General features: G+C 42.8%; 1 protein-coding gene across 2 annotated transcripts in view; it reads right to left on the bottom strand.

The window, feature by feature from the left end:
- Positions 1-19,752, bottom strand: part of POLA1 (DNA polymerase alpha 1, catalytic subunit) — a 782,590-nt gene that overhangs the window by 345,542 nt on the left and 417,296 nt on the right. For both annotated transcript variants that reach the window (XM_030202369.1, XM_030202370.1), the window contains exons 33-34: positions 17,776-17,957; positions 2,453-2,584 (exon numbers count right to left, since the gene is read on the bottom strand). In XM_030202369.1, the coding sequence (XP_030058229.1) occupies positions 2,453-2,584; positions 17,776-17,957 (314 nt within the window). The remainder of the gene's footprint in view (positions 1-2,452; positions 2,585-17,775; positions 17,958-19,752) is intronic.

Raw genomic sequence — 19,752 nt, 5'->3', positions numbered from 1 at the left:
AGAAAGGACAATCATACTTCTGTTGGTTTAGTTATATCGGTATGATAGAGGCATCACGACTACCAAGGTGGTTACGCCAACAGCACTGACCAACTGGCTAGAAGTTGTAAAAAGTGCTTTAAGAAAGGCTTCACACAGGCAAATCAAGGCTAAAGCAAAATGGCTCCACCTCTCCATGGACATAAATACATAAGTATTGCCATACTGGGAAACACCAAAGGTCCATCAAGCTCAGCATCCTGTTTCCAACAGTGGCTAATCCAGGTCACAAATACCTGGCAAAAAAGTACAAAACATTCTATATTGATTATCCCAGAAATAGTGGATTTTCCCCAAGTCCATTTAATAATGGCCTGTGGACTTCTCCTTTAGGAAATGTTCATAGACCATTATTAAATGAACTTGGGAAAAGTCCCCAATACAGTGAATGTTCTAGAATCCAACAGGTTACAAGATCCAAGGATTGTAAGCTCTTTGAGCAGGGACTGTCTTTTTAGTGTATGGTGTACAGCGCTGCGTATGCCTTGTAGCGCTATAGAAATGATAAATAGTAGTAGTAATATGGTTTTATCAAAGAAGATCATACCAATGAACTGATTTCATGGACTGGATGACCTTAGAAATGGATGGAGGACACATGCTGGACGATTTGACTACAGCTGCTCAGGATAGACCACATTGAAAGGACTCACTACTAACGTCCTTGCCATGGCTGCCAAAGTACTGATATAACTGCCCTACTGGTGCTAAAGCTCTGACTTGACTAAATCTTTTGTCAATCCTGGAGAAAGAGCACAGTTAGATGACAAAGGTATGTACAAGAATTGAGTAGATGTCACACCATTCATGGAAGACTTTATGAATAACTTCGAAAAACGGATGATGCACACCTCAGGATACAGAGTGAGCTCAGAGAGCTTCTTACCGATTTGTTTAATAAATCCTTGGAGATGGGAGAGATTCCGCTGTATTGGAGAAGAGCAGATGTTCTTCACAAAAATGGTGACGGAGAAGAAGTAGGAAACTACATGCCAGTAAGCCTTACCTCAATGGTTGGAAAAGTAATAGACACACATCTGGAGGAAAGAACAGTGAATGTTCTAGAATTCAACAGGTTACAAGATCAAAGGCAATATGGTTTTATCAAAGACGATCATGCCAAATGAACTAATTTATTTGACTGGGTGACCATAGAAATGGATGGAGGACACATGCTGGACTGAAGTCTACTTGGATGTCAGCAAAGCCTTTGATAATGTTCTTCATAGAAGGCTTAACCTACCTGTGTAGGTTCAATTTAGTATTCAAGGTGGTGAAATGTATTAGAAACTGGTTGACTGAGACAGCAGAGTGTGGTGGTAAATAGAATTCACTCAAAGGAAAGAAAGGGTGCTGGCATTTGGGAGGGAGTCACATGCTGAATGGGAGGGAGTCACCAGCCACACAAAGCTAAGGACCTTATAATGCCTTTGTATCGCTCCATGGTGCAACCACACCTCGAATATCATGTTCAATTTTGGTCGCCGCATCTCAAAAAAGATATAGAGGAATTAGAAAAGGTGCAGAGAAGGGAAATGAAAATGACAAAGGGGATGGGACGACTTCCCTATGAGGAAAGGCTAAAGCGGCTAGGACTCTTCAGCTTGGAGAAAAGGCGGCTGAGGGAAGATATGACAGAGGTCTATAAAATGATGAGTAGGGTGGAACGGATAGACGTGAAGCATCTGTTTACACTTTCCAAAAATACTAGGACTAGGGGGCATGCGATGAAGCTACAAAGTAGTAAATTTAAAACAAATCGGAAAAAAGTTTTCTTCACTCAACGTGTAATTAAACTCTGGAATTCATTGCCAGAGAATGTGGTAAAGGCAGTTAGTTTAGCAGAGTTTAAAAAAGGTTTGGGCGGCTTCCAAAAGGAAAAGTCCATAGATCATTATTAAATGGGAAAAATCCACTATTTCTGGGATAAGCAGTATAAAATATTTTGTACTTTTTGGGGATCTTGCCAGGTATTTGTGACCTGGATTGGCCACTGTTGGAAACAGGATGCTGGGCTTGATGAACCTTTGGTCTGTCCCAGTATGGCAATACTTATATACTACAAATACTTGGAGAAACAAGATTTCACTCATCAAAAATTCTTAAAGCATGCTATGATTTACAGCAGAGTTAATCACAAAAGGAGTACGAGACTCTCACTATACTCTCACATTGCAGAGGTAATGTGCTCAGATGTCAGGCTAACACGAAAGAGCATCACTAAATCAGGAGAAGGCACAAGTCAGCTCTCTTCTCTAATACAGACATAAGCTGGTATTATGAGTACTGTGACATTCAGGCTATAAAGCACAAGGACATTCTGGTTAATGCCATGATAAGTAAATTGTTAAGGGAACTGTAAGTGACATTTGTTTTTCTTCACAAGTACAGGGATCACTCTCTGCATACTTACACTGTAGTATTTCTTCAAATGACGTCTAACTTCCAGGACCAGTTTGTTTTGCATTTGAGTCACATGGTGAAGAGGAGATGAATCACATTCTGGATTGCTGCAGCGTTTCAAACTGGGTTCAATCTGAGATCCCTAAAGAAGAAAGGAAACACTGAAACAGACTTCCTTTGCAAGATTATTTGATAAACCACTCTATTTTATATCTGTTAAAAATCTTCCCTTCTCCTTCCATCTGTTTCTCAGATAGCCAAGAATGCCACTTGGAAAACAGAAAAGAGATTGTGTCCATTCCATATAAAACTACCAGTCAACAGATGAGAGATGGGAATCTCCTCTTCTGAAAACTACAAATAGTCACATCCTGTGTGGGGCTATGAACCAGAGGTTTGCCTTTCACATGGCCCTCCGATGATTAGATTTTAAGTACCACTAGTTTATGGAGCAAACAAAATTTGTCAATACTCATTTCGGGGTTCAAATAATGATGTGGAGGAGTGGCCTAGTGGTTAGGGTGGTGGACTTTGGTCCTGGGGAACTGAGGAACTGAGTTCGATTCCCACTTCAGGCACAGGCAGCTCCTTGTGACTCTGGACAAGTCACTTAACCCTCCATTGACCCATGTAAGCCGCATTGAGCCTGCCATGAGTGGGAAAGCACGGGGTACAAATGTAACAAAAAAAAAGTATTGCAAAAAGAAACACACAAAAACAATATCTAGGGAAGTGGCTACAAATTTATGTCATATTTAAAAAAAAGCTAATTTTATTTCTCTTTTTGTCATTAAAATGTGGTCAGTGGTCCGTATAAAGAAGCACGTGTTGATCCTATACTGGGATTTCACAATTAGCATAATGTATAGTGACATTCTTATTATAAACTTCAGCACCTAGTGCAAATGTACATGAACAGACTTTTTACTGCTGGAGATTTCTTTTCTCTCTTCAGTAAATCATAAAAATCCTAGCTTTACTGAGTCAGTCTACTCCCTGTCTCCCTCCTCCCCCATCACTGAGCAATCCCAGGTGGAAGAGATTTTCAAGCTTGACATCCGCTGTTCCACAAAGTCAGCCCATCTGCAAGTCGTCAAGCCTCTATGCAATTAACTATCTTATTTACAGCTGTAATGAAGCAAAAGTCAAGGATTTAGCAAAGTATTGCTGATCTGCGTCTCTTTCCTTCTCACTTGCTTCCAATGGTTGCTTTGTTTTGATTCAAAAAAATGTAAAACATCTGCTGTTTGTCCAAATTAACTTAAAATAATTACTTTTAATTTAGATAAAAGGATATATTTGTTTTAACTTTCAAGGTCTTATATGAGTGCAACCTACTAATTTCCCAATAGCTAGTGTATGTGCTGTAGTGAGAGGTGGATCATAGAATAGTTGGATCAATTCTGAGTTATAATCCAAGGTCAATGATACTTTTCTTGGCATTGATTCTTGCCAGGAATGCATCCCAAGAACTTTTAAGTCTGATCTAGAAGGGCAACTGAACAGATAACGAAAAAGAAACTTTATTAACAAAGAGAGGAAAGTGGGCTGGAAGAGATAAACAGGAACTCTGGAAAACTCTTGGTTCCTATTAATTTGATTTAGGGAAATATATATCATTACTAGCTAGTAAATAATGACAGGGTACAGATAAAACAGTTAAAACAATATGAAAGGAAAATCTGAAATGCACACAAGGGTGACAAGAATGTACTCAGAAGTGAACTACATAAGAAATAATTCCATATTCATATCCCTTCCTCCTCTCTAGACTCAAGCAAGTGGTACCATCACTATATACTGTGGAAATGAACTGTACTACTATGAGCAAATTCCAAGAAACTGGACTGAAAGATTGAAAAACACAGCCAAATATATTAACTTTACCACCTCAAAGATGCTGCTCAAGACCAAAATCACCTAGCATGGCAGAATATAAATGTATAATTGTGATCAGTATTTTAGGCAAAAATAAAAGCAACAATTCAAATGTTAGAAGAAGCACGAATGATTTGTAGTCAATTTGTTTTATTTCACATAGAGAAGAAAGACCAACCGTGTCTGCAGAGAGGAATCTAAAAGACCTAATGTGGCCAAACTTGTTACTGAGAATCTGTCGAAGAAGTGATCTGAAATCCCTGCTGGCAGGTCAGGGAACTGAAGAGTGGAGGAGTAGCCTAGTGGTTAGTGCAGTGGACTTTGATGCTGGGAAACTGAGTTCGATTCCCACTGCAGCTCCTTGTGACTCTGGGCAAGTCACTTAACCCTCCATTGCCCTTGGTACAAAATAAATACCTGAATAAATGTAAACCATTTTGAATGTAGTTGCAAAAACATCAGAAAGTCACATTTCCCTTTCCCCCTTTCCCTTATGACATCACAATATCAGAAGTGAGGCAAGTATCGGGCAGTCAAGCCATTGTGACATCACTGATGAGGTTGGCTCTTATTGGTGGAATGAGTGGAGTAGCAGCCTAGTGGTTAGTGCAGTGGACTTTGATCCTGGGGAACTGGGTTCAATTCCCACTGCAGCTCCTTGTGACTCTGGGCAAGTCACTTAACCCTCCATTGCCCCTGGTACAAAATAAGTACCTGAATATATGTAAACCGCTTTGAATGTGGTTGCAAAAACCTCAGAAAGGTGGTATAAAGTTCCATTTCCCCTTTTAGTTTGCAAGAAGGATTCGATCTATCTTAAAAGGAAGAATAATTCTGCCTTACCCAATATGGAAAAATGGGCAAAGGGAATCAAACGAACCCAGGGTATGACCAGTGACCTGACTGGAAGTGCTCCATAATATGTAAATCAAGGCTCTGAAGGGGAGGGGGAAACTATCTGAAAACAATGTGAGTGGGACTGATGTGTCCTTTCCAATAGCTTTTGAAGTAGGGATTGCTTCTGTTTATTCTTTTTTTTCTTTGGCAAGTTTGTTTTAAAAAGGCTCATTCAGGAATAGTCCTGAGAACAAGTCTAGCCTTTTATTTTAGAGGGAAATAAGAACCCTTTGAGGAGGCAGCAGAGCCGTAGCGAGGGAGGCTGACACCCGGGGCGGGTCGCCGCTGCGCACCCCCCCCCCCCCGGTGCAGCACGATGCCCCCCCCTCAGAGCGCATTCTTAACTGACAAAGAAACGAGGGGCGGGCGGGAGGGCCGATCCGCCCACGAGTTCACGTCGCTGGGAGCTACGTCGGCTCCCTTGGTTCCTTGCTCTCTCTGCCCCAGAACAGGAAGTAACCTGTTCCGGGGCAGAGGGAGCAAGGAACCAACGGAGCCGACACCTCCCCAGCGGCGTGTACCCGGGGCCGACCGCCCCCCCCCTTCCTACGCCACTGGGAGGCACTAATACAGATACCTTGATTGATAAGATGGTGACCACACAGGCTCAAATCAATTGAGCATTATTAAAGAGATTATAGGAATTCTGTTCTAATATTCAAATCCCACCTTCTGAACTTTAAATCAGGCATGAACATTGTTTAAAAATACCATCTTGGAAGCCAAGACCAGATGCATTCCATATATTTACAAAGGTGGAAAGAAGAGAAAATGACAGCCAGAATGGTTAAAAGGTGAAGTGAAAGAGACTATCAGAGTCAAACGAACGTCCTTCAAAGAATGGAAAAGGAACCCAAATGAAGAAAAGAAGGAGCTCAACATAAGCACTGTCAAGCTAGATGCAAAACATTGATAAAGAAGGCTAAAAGAGAATATGAAAAAAAACTTGCCACAGAAGTAAAAATTCACAACTTTTTCAGGAACATCAGAAGCAAAAAGCCTGCGAGGGAATCCATGGAATTGCTAGATCACGAAGGAGCAAAAGGGACACTCAGGGAGGACAAGGCCATGCAGAGAGACTAAATGAATTCTTTGCTTCGGTCTTCACGGAAGAAGATGCAAGAGATCTACCTTTACCAGAAATGTTTTTCAAGGGTGATGATGCAGAGGAACTGAAAGAAATCTCGGTGAACCTGGAAGATGTACTGTGCCAAATCGAGAAGTTAAAGAGAGATAAATCACTTGGACCGAATGGTATACACCCCAGGGTACTGAAAGTATTCAAACATGAAACTGCTGATCTGCTGTTCGTGATCTGAAACCTGCTGTTAAAATCGTTCATAGTACCTAAAGATTAGAGAGTGGCCAATGTAATGCTGATTTTAAAAAAAGGGCTCCAGAAGTGATCTGGGAAATTAAAGACCAGTAAGCCTGATGTCAGTTTCCACCAACCATCATTATTCATTCTTCTTTAATTTACAACACACTATCCCAATTTACACACTCTTCCCACTTCCTCCTCTACCACCTTCCTCTCTTACTCATCTTACTTTCCCACTTTTATTGTTCACCTCTTTATTTACTATATTTAGCTGTTTTATCCTTTTTGTGTTTTCTTGTAAACCTATTATATATTATGTAAGCCGCATTGAGCCGCTAATAAGTGGGAAAGCGCGGGGTATAAATGTTACAATACAATACTATTTTACCCGGCACTATTATAAAGAATACATTTACAGAACACATAGATAAACAAGGTTTAATGGGACAGTGTCAGCATGGGTTCAGCCAAGGGAAGTCTTGCCTCACCAATTTGCTTCACTTCTTTGAAAGTGTGAATAAACATGTCGATAAAGGGGAGGAAGTGACGTCACGGACCAGGATGGCAACTTGAATGCGGAGCTCCGTTGGGGCACTATTAAAGTGAGCAAATCCCATAGATTTGAGCAGCATCTCAAAGCTTGGATTGCAGGGGAGAGGTCCCAGAGCTATGCCGCCGAAGGGGCTGGGGCGATTCCGTTTCATGACGGAACAAAGCAAAAAACCGCCGACGGTCTCGGTAGGGCCACAGCAGAGCGAGTCCAAGATGACGGCGATTCCAGCTGTAGCCGAGGAGCATGCTGAGGAAGGACTGGAGGACTCTAGCGAGATTACTAAATCGGATGTGGTGGGTTGGTTTCAGGACTTGAAGGCCGATCTGGCGGGGGTCCGAAAGAATGTCCAAAACGCCCTGAGAGAAATTAGGGCTGAAATCTGCGACCTGGGAACACGTGTCGATGAGGTGGAGGAGGGGATGGAGACTCTTAAGTAGGATGCTGACACAGTGGAAGTGCAACAACCAAAGGAGCAATTGGAAGATCTAGAGAATAGGTCGCGCCAAAATAATTTGAGATTTAAAGGAATCCCAGACTTGGATATGTTCAGCAACTGTGAAGCAGTGATTTGAGAGCTGTGTGGGCACATATTGAATCCCGAGGAAGGGGGTCAATTACCGGACTTCCACGTCCAGAGAGCGCACAGAGTGGCTGGCTCACAGCGAGATTCCAACCCAAGGGACATTGTAGTGTGTTTCACTGATTTTCCCACGAAGGAGAAGATATTGTCTAAAGCGAGGCAGCAAAAAGATATTCTTTGGAAGAACTGCAAGATTGGAGTGTTTCAAGATCTGGCTTGGACTACTTTACAAAAGCGTCGATCCTTTAGAGAAGTCACGATATTCATGAGGTCAAGGCGGATCCGCTACAGTTGGCTATTGCCCTTTGTGATGTGGCTAACGGTGGATAGGAAGTCGCGCAAAGTAAAGACCCCAGGTGACGCCTGGTCAACATTGCGATCTTTGGGGTGTAGAGGTGTTCCAGTAAAGACAGAGTTACTGGAGACCGCCAAGGAACCCAGAGCGGATTCAGTGTGGCAGACGGTCGTGGCTCGGGGAAAGAAATCTGAAAACAGGCTTCCTGAAAGAAAACAGACTTAAGTGGACTGGCGACAGATTGATTAATTCGCTGAGGACATTATGCAGATAAGCAACCATTTCAGGGGGTGCTATGCATAGGGGGTCGTGTGAGGAGAGGGGAGAGCAGGCATGGCACCCTGATGAGAGTGGGGAGCACGGGAGCATGTTGGAACATTGTGAGGGGTTAGCTGAGAGATTGAATTGGAGGAATTTTGGGTGTGGGAAATATAATTGTGTAGGTCTGGGGGTGGAAGGGTGGAGGGATGCTAGACAGGAGGGTAACGGTTAAGTTAATGTAGCAGATGTGGGGGAGTGTGGGGTGACAGGAGGGCAGGGGATGGACTGTTGTGAGGCCTGGGAGAGTGTGTTTATTCCTCGTGGGATGGTTCATCTACTGACAGAGAGATCGGCTAAAGGGAGGGGGAGGGTTGAGGAGGATGGGGGAGGGACTGTGGATATGTGGAGGTGTGGCCTAGTGGTTAGAGCACCGGTCTTGCAATCCAGAGGTGGTGGCCAGTTAAAATCCCACTGCCGCTCCTTTTGATCTTGGGCAAGTCACTTAACCCTCCATTGCCTCAGGTACAAACTTAGACTGTGAGCCCTCCTGGGACAGAGAAATATCCAGTGTACCTGAATGTAACTCACCTTGAGCTACTACTGAAAAAGGTGTGAGCAAAATCTAAATAAATGTTAAAGCAGGGGAGAGTGGGTTTGGAGCAGGGGGAGGGGAAGGGGACAAGGGGATTGGCCGTGTGGGGGGGAAAGGGGACAAGGGGATGAGGGTGGGGGGGAGAGAGGCCTTACTGGTGGGTACATGGAATGTTAATGGGTTCAATAATCAGGGGAAGCGCAGTAGAGTATTTAAGGAGTTGAGCAGGCTGAAGTGGGACGTAACGTTTTTACAAGAAACACACTTAAGACCAAGAGATACTCACATGCTGCGTCATAGGCCTTTTTGGGAAGTGGTGATACATCATGGAGAAGGACCAAAGAGGATGGAGGGAGTGGCCATATTGATAAGACAAAATTGTGGGATTGTGATTAAAAAGGTGTTTCGAGATACTAGTGGGCGATGTGTGGCCCTTAGAGGCTGGTTGCAGGGCAAGGAGCTGACATTGATCAATATTTATGCACCGAATGTGGGGCAGAAGAAATTCTTTCAGAGACTCTGGGATTTGTGGGAGGGCAGGTAGTGGTAGGGGGGGGGATTTTAATCTTGCCCTGGATGCAAGGTTAGACCATTCGACAGGAGGAGGGCAGCAGAGTGGAACTGGGCGGAAGACATTGTTACAATTTATGAAGGGGCTGGAAGTGGTGGATTGTTGGAGGTTGCTACATGGGGTGCAGATGAATTACACCTTTTACTCGCATGCAGCACAGACCTATTCCCGTATAGATGGATTGTGGGTGCATCGCAATGGATGGCATATGGTGGAGGCGGCTAAGATAGAGACAATTTATTTTTCTGATCATGCGCCAATGTGGATTAAACTAATTGGGAAGGGTCACTGCAGGTGACAAGGAGTCTGGAGACTTAATGAGTCATGGCAAGGCGTGAGAAAGGAAGATATTAAGCTTAATATTCAAGAGTTCCGTCGCTTTAATGATAATAGGGAAGTAACTGACGGGGTGCTATGGGATGCGTTGAAGGTAGTGGTGAGGGGGGCCTTGATTAAGTGGGAATTGTGCAAGAAACGGGGAAAAAGGACAACACTCACTAACTTTGCATATGAGGTTATTAGACTTAGAAAAGTTGCACAAACAAAACCCTACACCACAGATATGGGAAGACCTTAAACAAGTGAGAGGGAAGATAGTACAATTACAGATGGCAGACGTTGATTTCATGAGAACTAAGCAAAAACAGCAATATTTTGAGTTTGCCAATAAATCAAGTGCAATGTTGGCCCATTATTTACGGGCAAGGAGAGGGCGCTCCCTTATCAAAAAGTTGAAAGATGGTGGGGGAGGTTGGCACTATGCTGATTCAGATATTGGAAAATACTTTGTGCAATATTACCAAGATTTATATAGTGCCTCTGAGGGTGCATCGGCTGCAGATATAGCTCGTTATTTGGATCAGGTTCCATTACAACGATTGGATGAATCTGAAAGGGCTCAGCTTGGGGAACCTATTAGACTAGGGGAGGTACAGGGGGTGATAAAAAGACTTCCTAATGGTAAGGCCCCAGGATTAGATGGATACTCAGTGAGGTTTTACAAGTGTTTTGTGGAAGAGCTGGGAGATTTATTGGTGCAAGTGGGTAATGGCGTTTTGGAGGGCAATGGGCTCCTGGTATCCATGTCTGAGGCTGGGGTAACGGTCCTGCCTAAACCTGGGAAAGACCCCACTGTTTGTGGTTCATATAGACCTATTTCACTTCTGAATGTGGACGCAAAGATAGTGGCTAAGATCCTGGCTAACAGATTGGCTAGGGTACTGCCAAAATGGATTCATATAGATCTGGATTCATCCCAAAGAGGCAGCTAGGGGATAACATAAGGCGTACTCTTCATTAATATGGGAGGCACAAAGATCCCGGTCTAGTACAGCTATGTTAGCCATAGACGCAGAAAAGGCCTTTGACTGGGTCAGTTGGGGTTTTTTGCGAGCAGTGATGAATCGCATGGGCCTTGGAGATACTTTTGGTACCTGGCTGGCAGCCTTATATGCAGATCCGAAGGCATGCCTTAATATTAATGGGGGATATACATATTTTTTTCCAACTGGTAGGGGGACTGGGCAGGGATGTCCCTTGTCGCCCCTTCTATTTGCACTGTACATAGAGCCATTAGCAGAAATGATACGTCAACATCCAGATCTTCGTATTAGGGTTGGGGGGATGGAATATCGTATTGTGCTGTTTGTGGATGATGTGCTACTTTATGTGGTGGATCCAAAGCAGATGCTACCTACGGTGTTGGAGATTCTTAGGGAATTTGAAAGATATGCTGGTTTAAAGGTTAATATGAATAAAAGTGAGTTATTGGGGATTTCTCTAACCCACATGGAAGAGAGTAGATTGAGAGCACTGTTTGGTTTCAAATGGACCAAGAAGCACATTCGATATTTGGGGATTCAGATTTCCAGGGATCTGAGAAGGGTGCATAGTTTAAATTATGGGAGGATCGTGGACCAAATTCGGGTGGAGTTATCCCGATGGAAAGGGTTGTGGCTTTCCTGGTGGGGGTGCATGGCAGTGGTGAAGATGAATGTGCTGCCTAGATTGTTATTTCTGTTTCAGTCACTGCCAGTGGCGGTTCTGAGGCGGACACTTAAACTGCAGGGTTTTTTGTCACAGTTTATTTGGGAAGGTAGACATCCCCGTTTAGGAGGACATGTATTGTGGGGGGCTCCTGAGAGGGGGGGGGGGGGGGGTAGAGCGGTGCCCAATATTGAGTGGTATTATTTTGCTGCCCAACTGCGGATGATTATAGACTGGGAGAGGGGGAAAACAAAGCCAGCTAGTCAGGTGGAGCAGTTGTATAGCCCTCATAGGCCAATGAGTTCCTATTTGTGGACTACTGAAGGAGTGGGAGTGATTTTGGCTGGGATACAAAATCCGTTTGTGAGGCATTTGGTGGAACTGTGGGGAGAAGTGCGGAGGAAATGGGGCCAGACTGATAAGATATCTACACTTGTGCCTTTGCAATGGGAGCCAAAATTTGAGGCTGGGAAAGAAAATGCCATATTTGTGTGGTGGGAACAAATCGGTATATTGAATTTCCGAGCTGTGCAGCAGGGGGATAGGATGAAGAGTTTTGATATGCTGTGCTCCATATGTATGGCCTGCCCGGGGGAGATATTTTTTTCCTATTTACAGATTCAACACTTTATGGGGACACTGGGTTGGAGGGGGGAGAACCCTCAAGAGATGGAAAGTCTGGAAAACCTGTGGCTTTTGTTGAGGAGGGTGCCCCAACCAGTATCAGTGATTTATAAATTTCTTAGGGGATGTGATCCCAGGCCATTTAGTTTTCAGGGGGCAGAAAAAGACCTGCATGGTCCATCTAGTCTGCCCACGATAAACTCATATGTGTATACCTTACCTTGATTTGTCTAGCAGTATTTCCCGCCTCCCAACCACCAGTCCCGCCTCCCATCACCGGCTCTGGCACAAACCCCGTATAAGTCTGCCCTCCCCTAGCCTAGCCTCTCAACCACCAACCCCTCTTCCCCCCCGCCACCCAATTTCAGCTAAGCTTCTGTGGATCCATTCCTTCTGCACAGGATTCCTTTATGCCTATCCCACGCATGTTTGAATTCCGTTACCATTTTTATCTCCACCACCTCCCGCGGGAGGGCATTCCAAGTGTTCACCACCCTCTCTGTGAAGAAATACTTCCTGACATCTTTCCTGAGTCTGCCCCCCTTCAATCTCATTTCATGTCCTCTCGTTCTACCGCCTTCCCATCTCCGGAAAAGATTAGTTTGCGGATTAATACCCTTCAAATATTTGAACGTCTGTATCATATCACCCCTGTTCCTCCTTTCCTCCAGAGTATACATGTTCAGGTCAGCAAGTCTCTCTTCATACGTCTTGGAACGCAACTCCCATACCATCCTCGTAGCTTTTCTTTGTACCGCTTCCATTTTTTTAACATCCTTCGCAAGGTACGGCCTCCAAAACTGAACACAATACTCCAGGTGGGGCCTCACCAACGTCTTATACAGGGGCATTAAAACCTCCTTTCTTCTGCTGGTCACACCTCTCTCTATACAGCCTAGCAACCTTCTCGCTACGGCCACCGCCTTGTCGCACTGTTTCATCGCCTTCAGGTCCTCAGATAATATCACCCCAAGATCCCTCTCCCCGTCCGTGTCTATCAGGCTCTCCCCACCTAACACATACGCCTCCCTTGGATTTCTACTCCCTAAGTGCATCACTTTGCATTTCTTCGCATTGAATTTTAATTGCCAAACGTTAGACCATTTTTCCAGCTTCTTCAGATCTTTTTTCATGTTTTCCACTCCCTCCGCTGCTTTTCTGATCAGGAGTGGGAAGTTATTTGTGGGGAGGTTCAAAAAGCCTCAGTGTGTGTTTTGGTGCAGGAAAATGCATACAAAGTCCTCATCAGATGGTATTACAGACCGGAGAGACTGCAGCGGATGTATCCGGGTACATTGGGCTTATGCTGGAGGTGTAAATCACAACTGGGCTCATTTTTTACATATATGGTGGACCTGCCCCACAGTGTTTCCCTTTTGGCAGGCTGTTATGAAAGCATTGGTAATTTTGATTGAGTCATCTTTGGTGTGCAGTTCTTTGGTATGTCTCTTGGGTTTACATAATGAGAGGGATTCTTGGGAGGAGAGCAAATGGTTGTGATGGGGCTGGCAGCAGGCAAGTGCCTCATAGCACAGCATTGGAAGAAAGTAGACCCCCCCCCCCCCCCCGACATTAGGTGATTGGAAGTGCAAATTGGTTCAGTTAATACAAATGGAGCACCTTACGGCATACCGTAGGAAGGGGTTTCTGCGACATAAAGGTGGGTAGGCTTGATTCCATCAGCGATTAACACGCATTTAGGATGGTGGAGAATTAGAGGATGCAGGTGGGCTTGGAGGGGGTGGGTACAGGGAGGGGGTGTGTCCCAAAGAACCAAGTGGCATTCTCATATTGTGAAGGGGCTGGAAGTGGTTGGAGGGCTGGGAGAGGGGATGGTGCATAATATTGGCGCACAGTTTACTTGGGGTGTGGAAGTGGTTTGTAGGACTAATATAACAACACATACTGTAGAGGAGTTTATATAGCTGATAAGCTTGTACAAGATGTCCTAGTCCAATAAGTGTTGGCCCCTGCGCGGGCTAGAGTGAGCAAGTTGTGTTCTTTGTGAAAGTTGACTGGTACAAAACTATTATAATAAAAAATTTAAAGTGGAAAAAAAAACATGACGATAAAGGTGAGCTGATTGATGTAGTGTACCTAGATTTTCAGAATGCTTTTGACAAAATTCCTCATGAGAGACTCCACAGAAAATTAGTCACGGGATAGGAGGCAATGTTCTGTTATGGATTAGAAATTGGTTATTGGACCAAAAAAAAAAAAAAAAAAAAGAGGATAGGGTTAAATGGCCATTTTTCTCAATGGAAGTGGGTGAGCAGTGGAAATTGATTACTTTAGATCAGGCTATTTTCATCCCAGGGCACCAAACTATGGATAATATTAAGAGAGTTATTGACTTCGTATGGACTGCTCACACTAGCAAGGTACCCCTCCCCTTGTTAATAGTGGTCGATGCTAAGAAAGCATTTGATCGAGAGCACAGGGACTTTATGTTTGCGACCCTCCATAAGATGGGAATTGGCCAAGCTTTTATAACATGTCTGGCTACTCTATATGGAAATCCAGAAGCCCATACTAAGATTAACAGTACTTATATCAGCAACTTTAAGTTGAGCTGAGGAACAAGGTGCCCACTCTCACCAGTTCACTTTGCCCTGGTAATGGAACCCTTTGCACAGTGTATCAGGGATGCTTTAGAGATAGGAGTGAACACTGGCTTCCGTACCCATAATATCTCTTTATTCGCCAATGATGGGATTCTCTTTATTCACCAATGATGGGATTCTCTCAGTTGCTCACCCACATGCGTCTCTCCCGAAGATTCTACATGAAATGAAGCTCTCTGGATCAGTCTCAGGTTTCAAGACTAATTAAGACAAAACTGAGGCACTTAATATTAACATTACTGGGGTAATTTTAAATAGGTGCATATTCATTTGAAATTTCTAGGGGTAAAAGATATCTACCAATCTTGCTTCTTTATTTGATATTAATTATAAACTTTTGCTTAAGAAATTACAGCAAGGTCTAAGAGATTAGAGCAAGAGCACTTTTTCTTAGATTGGAATAATGGCAATTATAAAAATGAATGTACTCCCTCAATTACTGTACCTTTTTTATGCCTGCCCCATTCCTGTTGCTGCTCAAACTCTTAACCAATAGCAAAAGATGGTAAATACTTTTATTGGAGCTAAAACAGCTTTATCTAAGAATAATGGAATGGGTGGACTAGGGCAATCTAAGAAGTTACTACTTAGCTGCCCAGTTGAGACGTATGTGGGGATTGGAGGAAAAAACATTGACTCCAAAGCCGCTCACTCAGATCGAACAGCATCATGTCCCCGCTAGCTTACTATACGATATTCTGTGGAGACCTGTAGAGTCTAGCCGTAAATCTTTCACTAGCAACAATTGTGTTTCTCATATTATAAAATGTTGGCGAGCCCTCAGATACAAACTAGAGGAGGTGGGTAGAGTACTGTTGTTGGCATCCCTCACTGCACTGTTTCAGGATGTATATACCCTGATCAAGATGTTTTGGCTAGGTGGTGGAAACAGAGAGGTTCGACTATTATTTCTCAATTGCACCAAGAAAAACAGCTGGAAACATATGAGTAACTCCAGAAGGAGTTTGAGATAAACAGATTGGATTTTTTCTTTTATGTGCAATGCAGGCACAGCCTTAATAGTGCTCCATACAAAGATGCCAAAATTAAAGACTTTGGTGCGATGGAATCTTTATGGGTACAACAATCTGAAGCGAAAGAGTTGATATCTGCTTTATATAAAGCTATCAAGGGCTATAGATTTCATAAGTTACCATACTCACTCCAATGGGAAACTGACTTGCAAAGGTCCTTTCACACATCTCAATGGCAAGAAGATGTTTTAATGGTGACCAAAACAAATATATCTGCTCAATTTCAAGAAAACGATATCAAGGTGTATATGACTCCCAAGCGTATTGATAGTTTTCAGAGAAGTATACCCACAAATTGCTAGAGAGGATACCAGAACATGGGCTCGTCTTTTCATATGTGGAGGTCTTGTCTCATGATTAAACCTGTCTGGGATCAAGTTACAGAGTCCATTAAATCAGTACCTGGCAAGATCCCAATACAGTACAATACTTTTTTTGTTGCTTAGCATAGAAATAAGCAGTGGCTGTTCCCAAAGACCATCGTAATAATGGCTTATGGACGTTTCTTTTAGGAATTTATCCAAACCTTTTCAAACCCCACTAAGGTAACTGTTTTTACCACATTCTCTGGCAACGAATTCCAGAGTTTAATTACACGTTGAGTGAAAAAATATTTTACTACTTTGTAGCTTCATTGCATGCCCCCTAATCCTAGTATTTTTGGAACAAGCAATTCACTTCTACCCGTTCCACTCCACTCATTATTTTATAGACCTCTATCATACTTCCTCTCAGCTGTCTTTTCTCCAAGCTGAAGAGCCCTAGCCGCTTTAGCCTATCCTCATAAGGAAGTTGTCCCATCCCCTTTATTATTTTCATTGACCTTCTCTGAACCTTTTCTAATTCTACTGTATCTGTTGTGAGATGCAACCAGAGTTGCACACAGTATTTGAGGTGCAGTCGCACCAAGGAGCGATACAAAGGCATGACCTCATTTTCGTTTTTCCATTCCTTTACTAATAATACCTAAACAATCTATTTGCTTTCTGAGTTGCTGCTGCACACTGAGCAGAGGGTTTCATCATATCATCAACAATGACATCTAGATCCCGTTCCTGGTCGATAACTTCTAATGTAGAACCTGCATTATGTAGCTATAGTTCAGGCTCCTCTTTCCCATATACATCACTTTCCACTTGCGCACATTAAACGTTATCTGCCATTTGGATGCCCAGTCTCACAGTCTAGTAAGATCCTCTTGTAATTTTTCACAATCCTCTTGCGATTTAACAACTTTGAATAGCTTTGAGTCGTCAGCAAATTTAATTACCTCACTAGATATTCCTATAACTAGATCATTTATAAATATGTTAAAAGGCAGTGGTCCCAGCACAGACCCCTGGGGAACCCCGCTATCTACTCTTTTCCATTGAGAATACTGAGCATTTAACCCTACTCTCTGTTTTATCTTTTAATCAGTTTTTAATCCATAACGGAACACTACCTCTTATACCATGACTCTCCAATATCCTCTGGAGTCTTTCATGAGGTACTCGTCAAATGCCTTTTGAAAATCCAGGTTATTGCTTACTGGAAGTGAAATGTGCTATAGCAAAGGCATGGAAGTCTGTGCTTTACGAGCAATAGAGGTCTGGTATACCAGAGTGAGAGTTATTAAACTGATGGACAGGCTCATTACCTCTAAGAAGAATGCCTTAGAAAAATATCAGAAGACTTGGACAGTGCTCCAACAATATTTAGATTCAGTGCCATAATCATTAAGCGTTGGGTATTTCTCTGGGGGAGGGAAGGGATGGGGTATAACATTTATACGAGCAATGATCACAAATGTACATGGGACAGCACATTTGTATTTTGCAAATTACTCTGGTCTTCTCATGGAACGTTACCTTGATATAAAAAAAAAAAAAAGTTTAAAAACCCCCCAAAATCTATTCATAGAGAGATATTTGTTGACAGAATCTAACAGCAAAGTGACTTACTGGTACTCACTGGAAAAACCGAGCATTCCCTTGTCTGCTCCATCACACTAGTCATACAATTAATTTTTCAAAATGCTGCTCATAGCAACCACAACTGTCATCACAAAGGAAAAGTCTCATCTACTACAAACATACTGTTGAGATTCATGAAATAGATGAAGAAAGAAAACTGACCGAGCCATCAAACACACTGTCATAGATATTTTCTGTTGTGCACTTTGGACATGAGAACTTAAAACGTTCACAGTCTCTGTACTTCTCCTCATCCGTCAGTTGAGTTGGCCCTCCAAGCAGGGCATCATTTTCCTCATCCTGCTGAAACTGGTGGTGAGAGCGGAACTGAGAAGGGTCCAGACCTACCAATAAACAAAGATACGGTCACTAATTTCACAAGCAAAAAAACAAACTCATCTCTCAACACATGTGCAAATGAGAGTGGTTTAATTTAAGGACTCAAATGCAATAAGAATAAACATATGACATGATTTTTTTTTCACTTCGTTCTCTTGCCTCAGAGGCTATTTCAGGAATCTACTACCCTTTCTAAGAAGAGATATTATTTTCTCTATGTTGTACCTAATCTACCCCCTTTTAGCATGACCACTTGTTCCACAACTTTCTTTCCATTGTAAAATGTTTGAACACAAGAAAAAGAATTGACATACTGGGACTGAAAGTCCATCAAGCCCAATATCCTGTTTCCAACAGTGGCCAATCGAGGTCACAAGTACCTGGCAAGATCCCAACAGAGTAAAACAGATTTTATGCTGCTTATCCTAGAAACAAGCAGCGGAGTTTCCCAAGTCCATCTTAATAATGGCTTATAGACTTTTAAGAAATGATCCAAACCTTTTTTTAACCCTAAGTTAACTTCTTCTACCACATTCTCTGGCAACAAACTTCAAAGTTTAATTACATGGTGTGTGATTTATTTTAAATTTACTACTTAGTAGCTTCACTGCATACCCCCAAGTCCTTGTATCTTTGGACAGAATAAACTGTGATTCACATCTAACTGTTCCAATCCAATCAATATTTTATAGACCTTTATCATATTTCCCCTCGGTCATCTCTTCTCCAAGCTGAAGAGCATTAGTCTGTCTAGCCTTTTCTCAAAGGAAAGTCATCCCATTCCCTACATCATTTTTGTCTCTTCGCTGTACCTTTTTTAATTCTGCTATATCTGTTTTGAGATGCAGTGACCCAAATTGCACACAATATTCAAGGTGTGGTTGCACCATGGAGTGATACAAAGGCATTGTAACATCCTCATTTTTGTTTTTCATTCATTTCCTAATAATTCCTAATACAGTGCACTCCATTTAAGTGCACATCGGATAAGCGCATGCTCTGTTTAACTGCATGCCGTATTTCGGTCTCATTTTTGGCACCATCAATTTCTATGGGGACAAACTTCTGTTTAGCGCACCATTGATAAGTGCAAGATTTGCATATATGCATGGTTCAAGACCGCTCCTCTGCAGGAAAGAACCCACATAAGCGCACACGGATTATGGAAGCCAATTGGCGCATGACAACCAACGAGATTTCAAATTTACCGCCCCTTTAACTGCCACAGGCAGAATAAGCAAAAGAATGTTGATAGAGCATACACTGGGGTCGTCGTCGTCGTCATCGCGGCGGAACTGTAAGACTTTAACACTGGCTGAATGAATAGAAGTTCTTAAAAAATTTGAAAACAAACAAAGTCAAGCATCTATTGCTAAAGAATATGGTGTCAATTCCAGGTATATTTCACGTGTCTTGAAGCAGAAAGACCAGCTTCTGGAGGACTGGCAAAACAATACAAATCCACAAACGGAAACGAAAACGGGCGGGAAAAGCTGAGGAGGTAGAAGATGCTCTTCTTTGGTGGTTTTCTCGAGTCAGGAGCAGACAGTTTCCTGTCAGTGGTCCACTGCTTATGGTGAAAGCTAATCAGCTAACTGAAAGTCTTGGACTAACTAAATTCAAAGACACTGCTGGATGGTTGGAAAGATGGAAGGAGAGGAACAGCATAAAATTCAAGAAACAGCATGGTGAGAAACAAGACACTGATGACTCTAGTGCTGCAAATTGGGTTGTTTCAGTTCTTCCTACCATCTTGAACGAGTTTGCACCTCATGACATTTTCAATGCTGACGAAAACGG

The sequence above is a fragment of the Microcaecilia unicolor genome, chromosome 4 (genome assembly GCF_901765095.1).
Source record: "Microcaecilia unicolor chromosome 4, aMicUni1.1, whole genome shotgun sequence".
Taxonomy (NCBI): Eukaryota; Metazoa; Chordata; class Amphibia; order Gymnophiona; family Siphonopidae; genus Microcaecilia; species Microcaecilia unicolor.
This window is presented reverse-complemented; position numbering and strand designations above follow the sequence as displayed.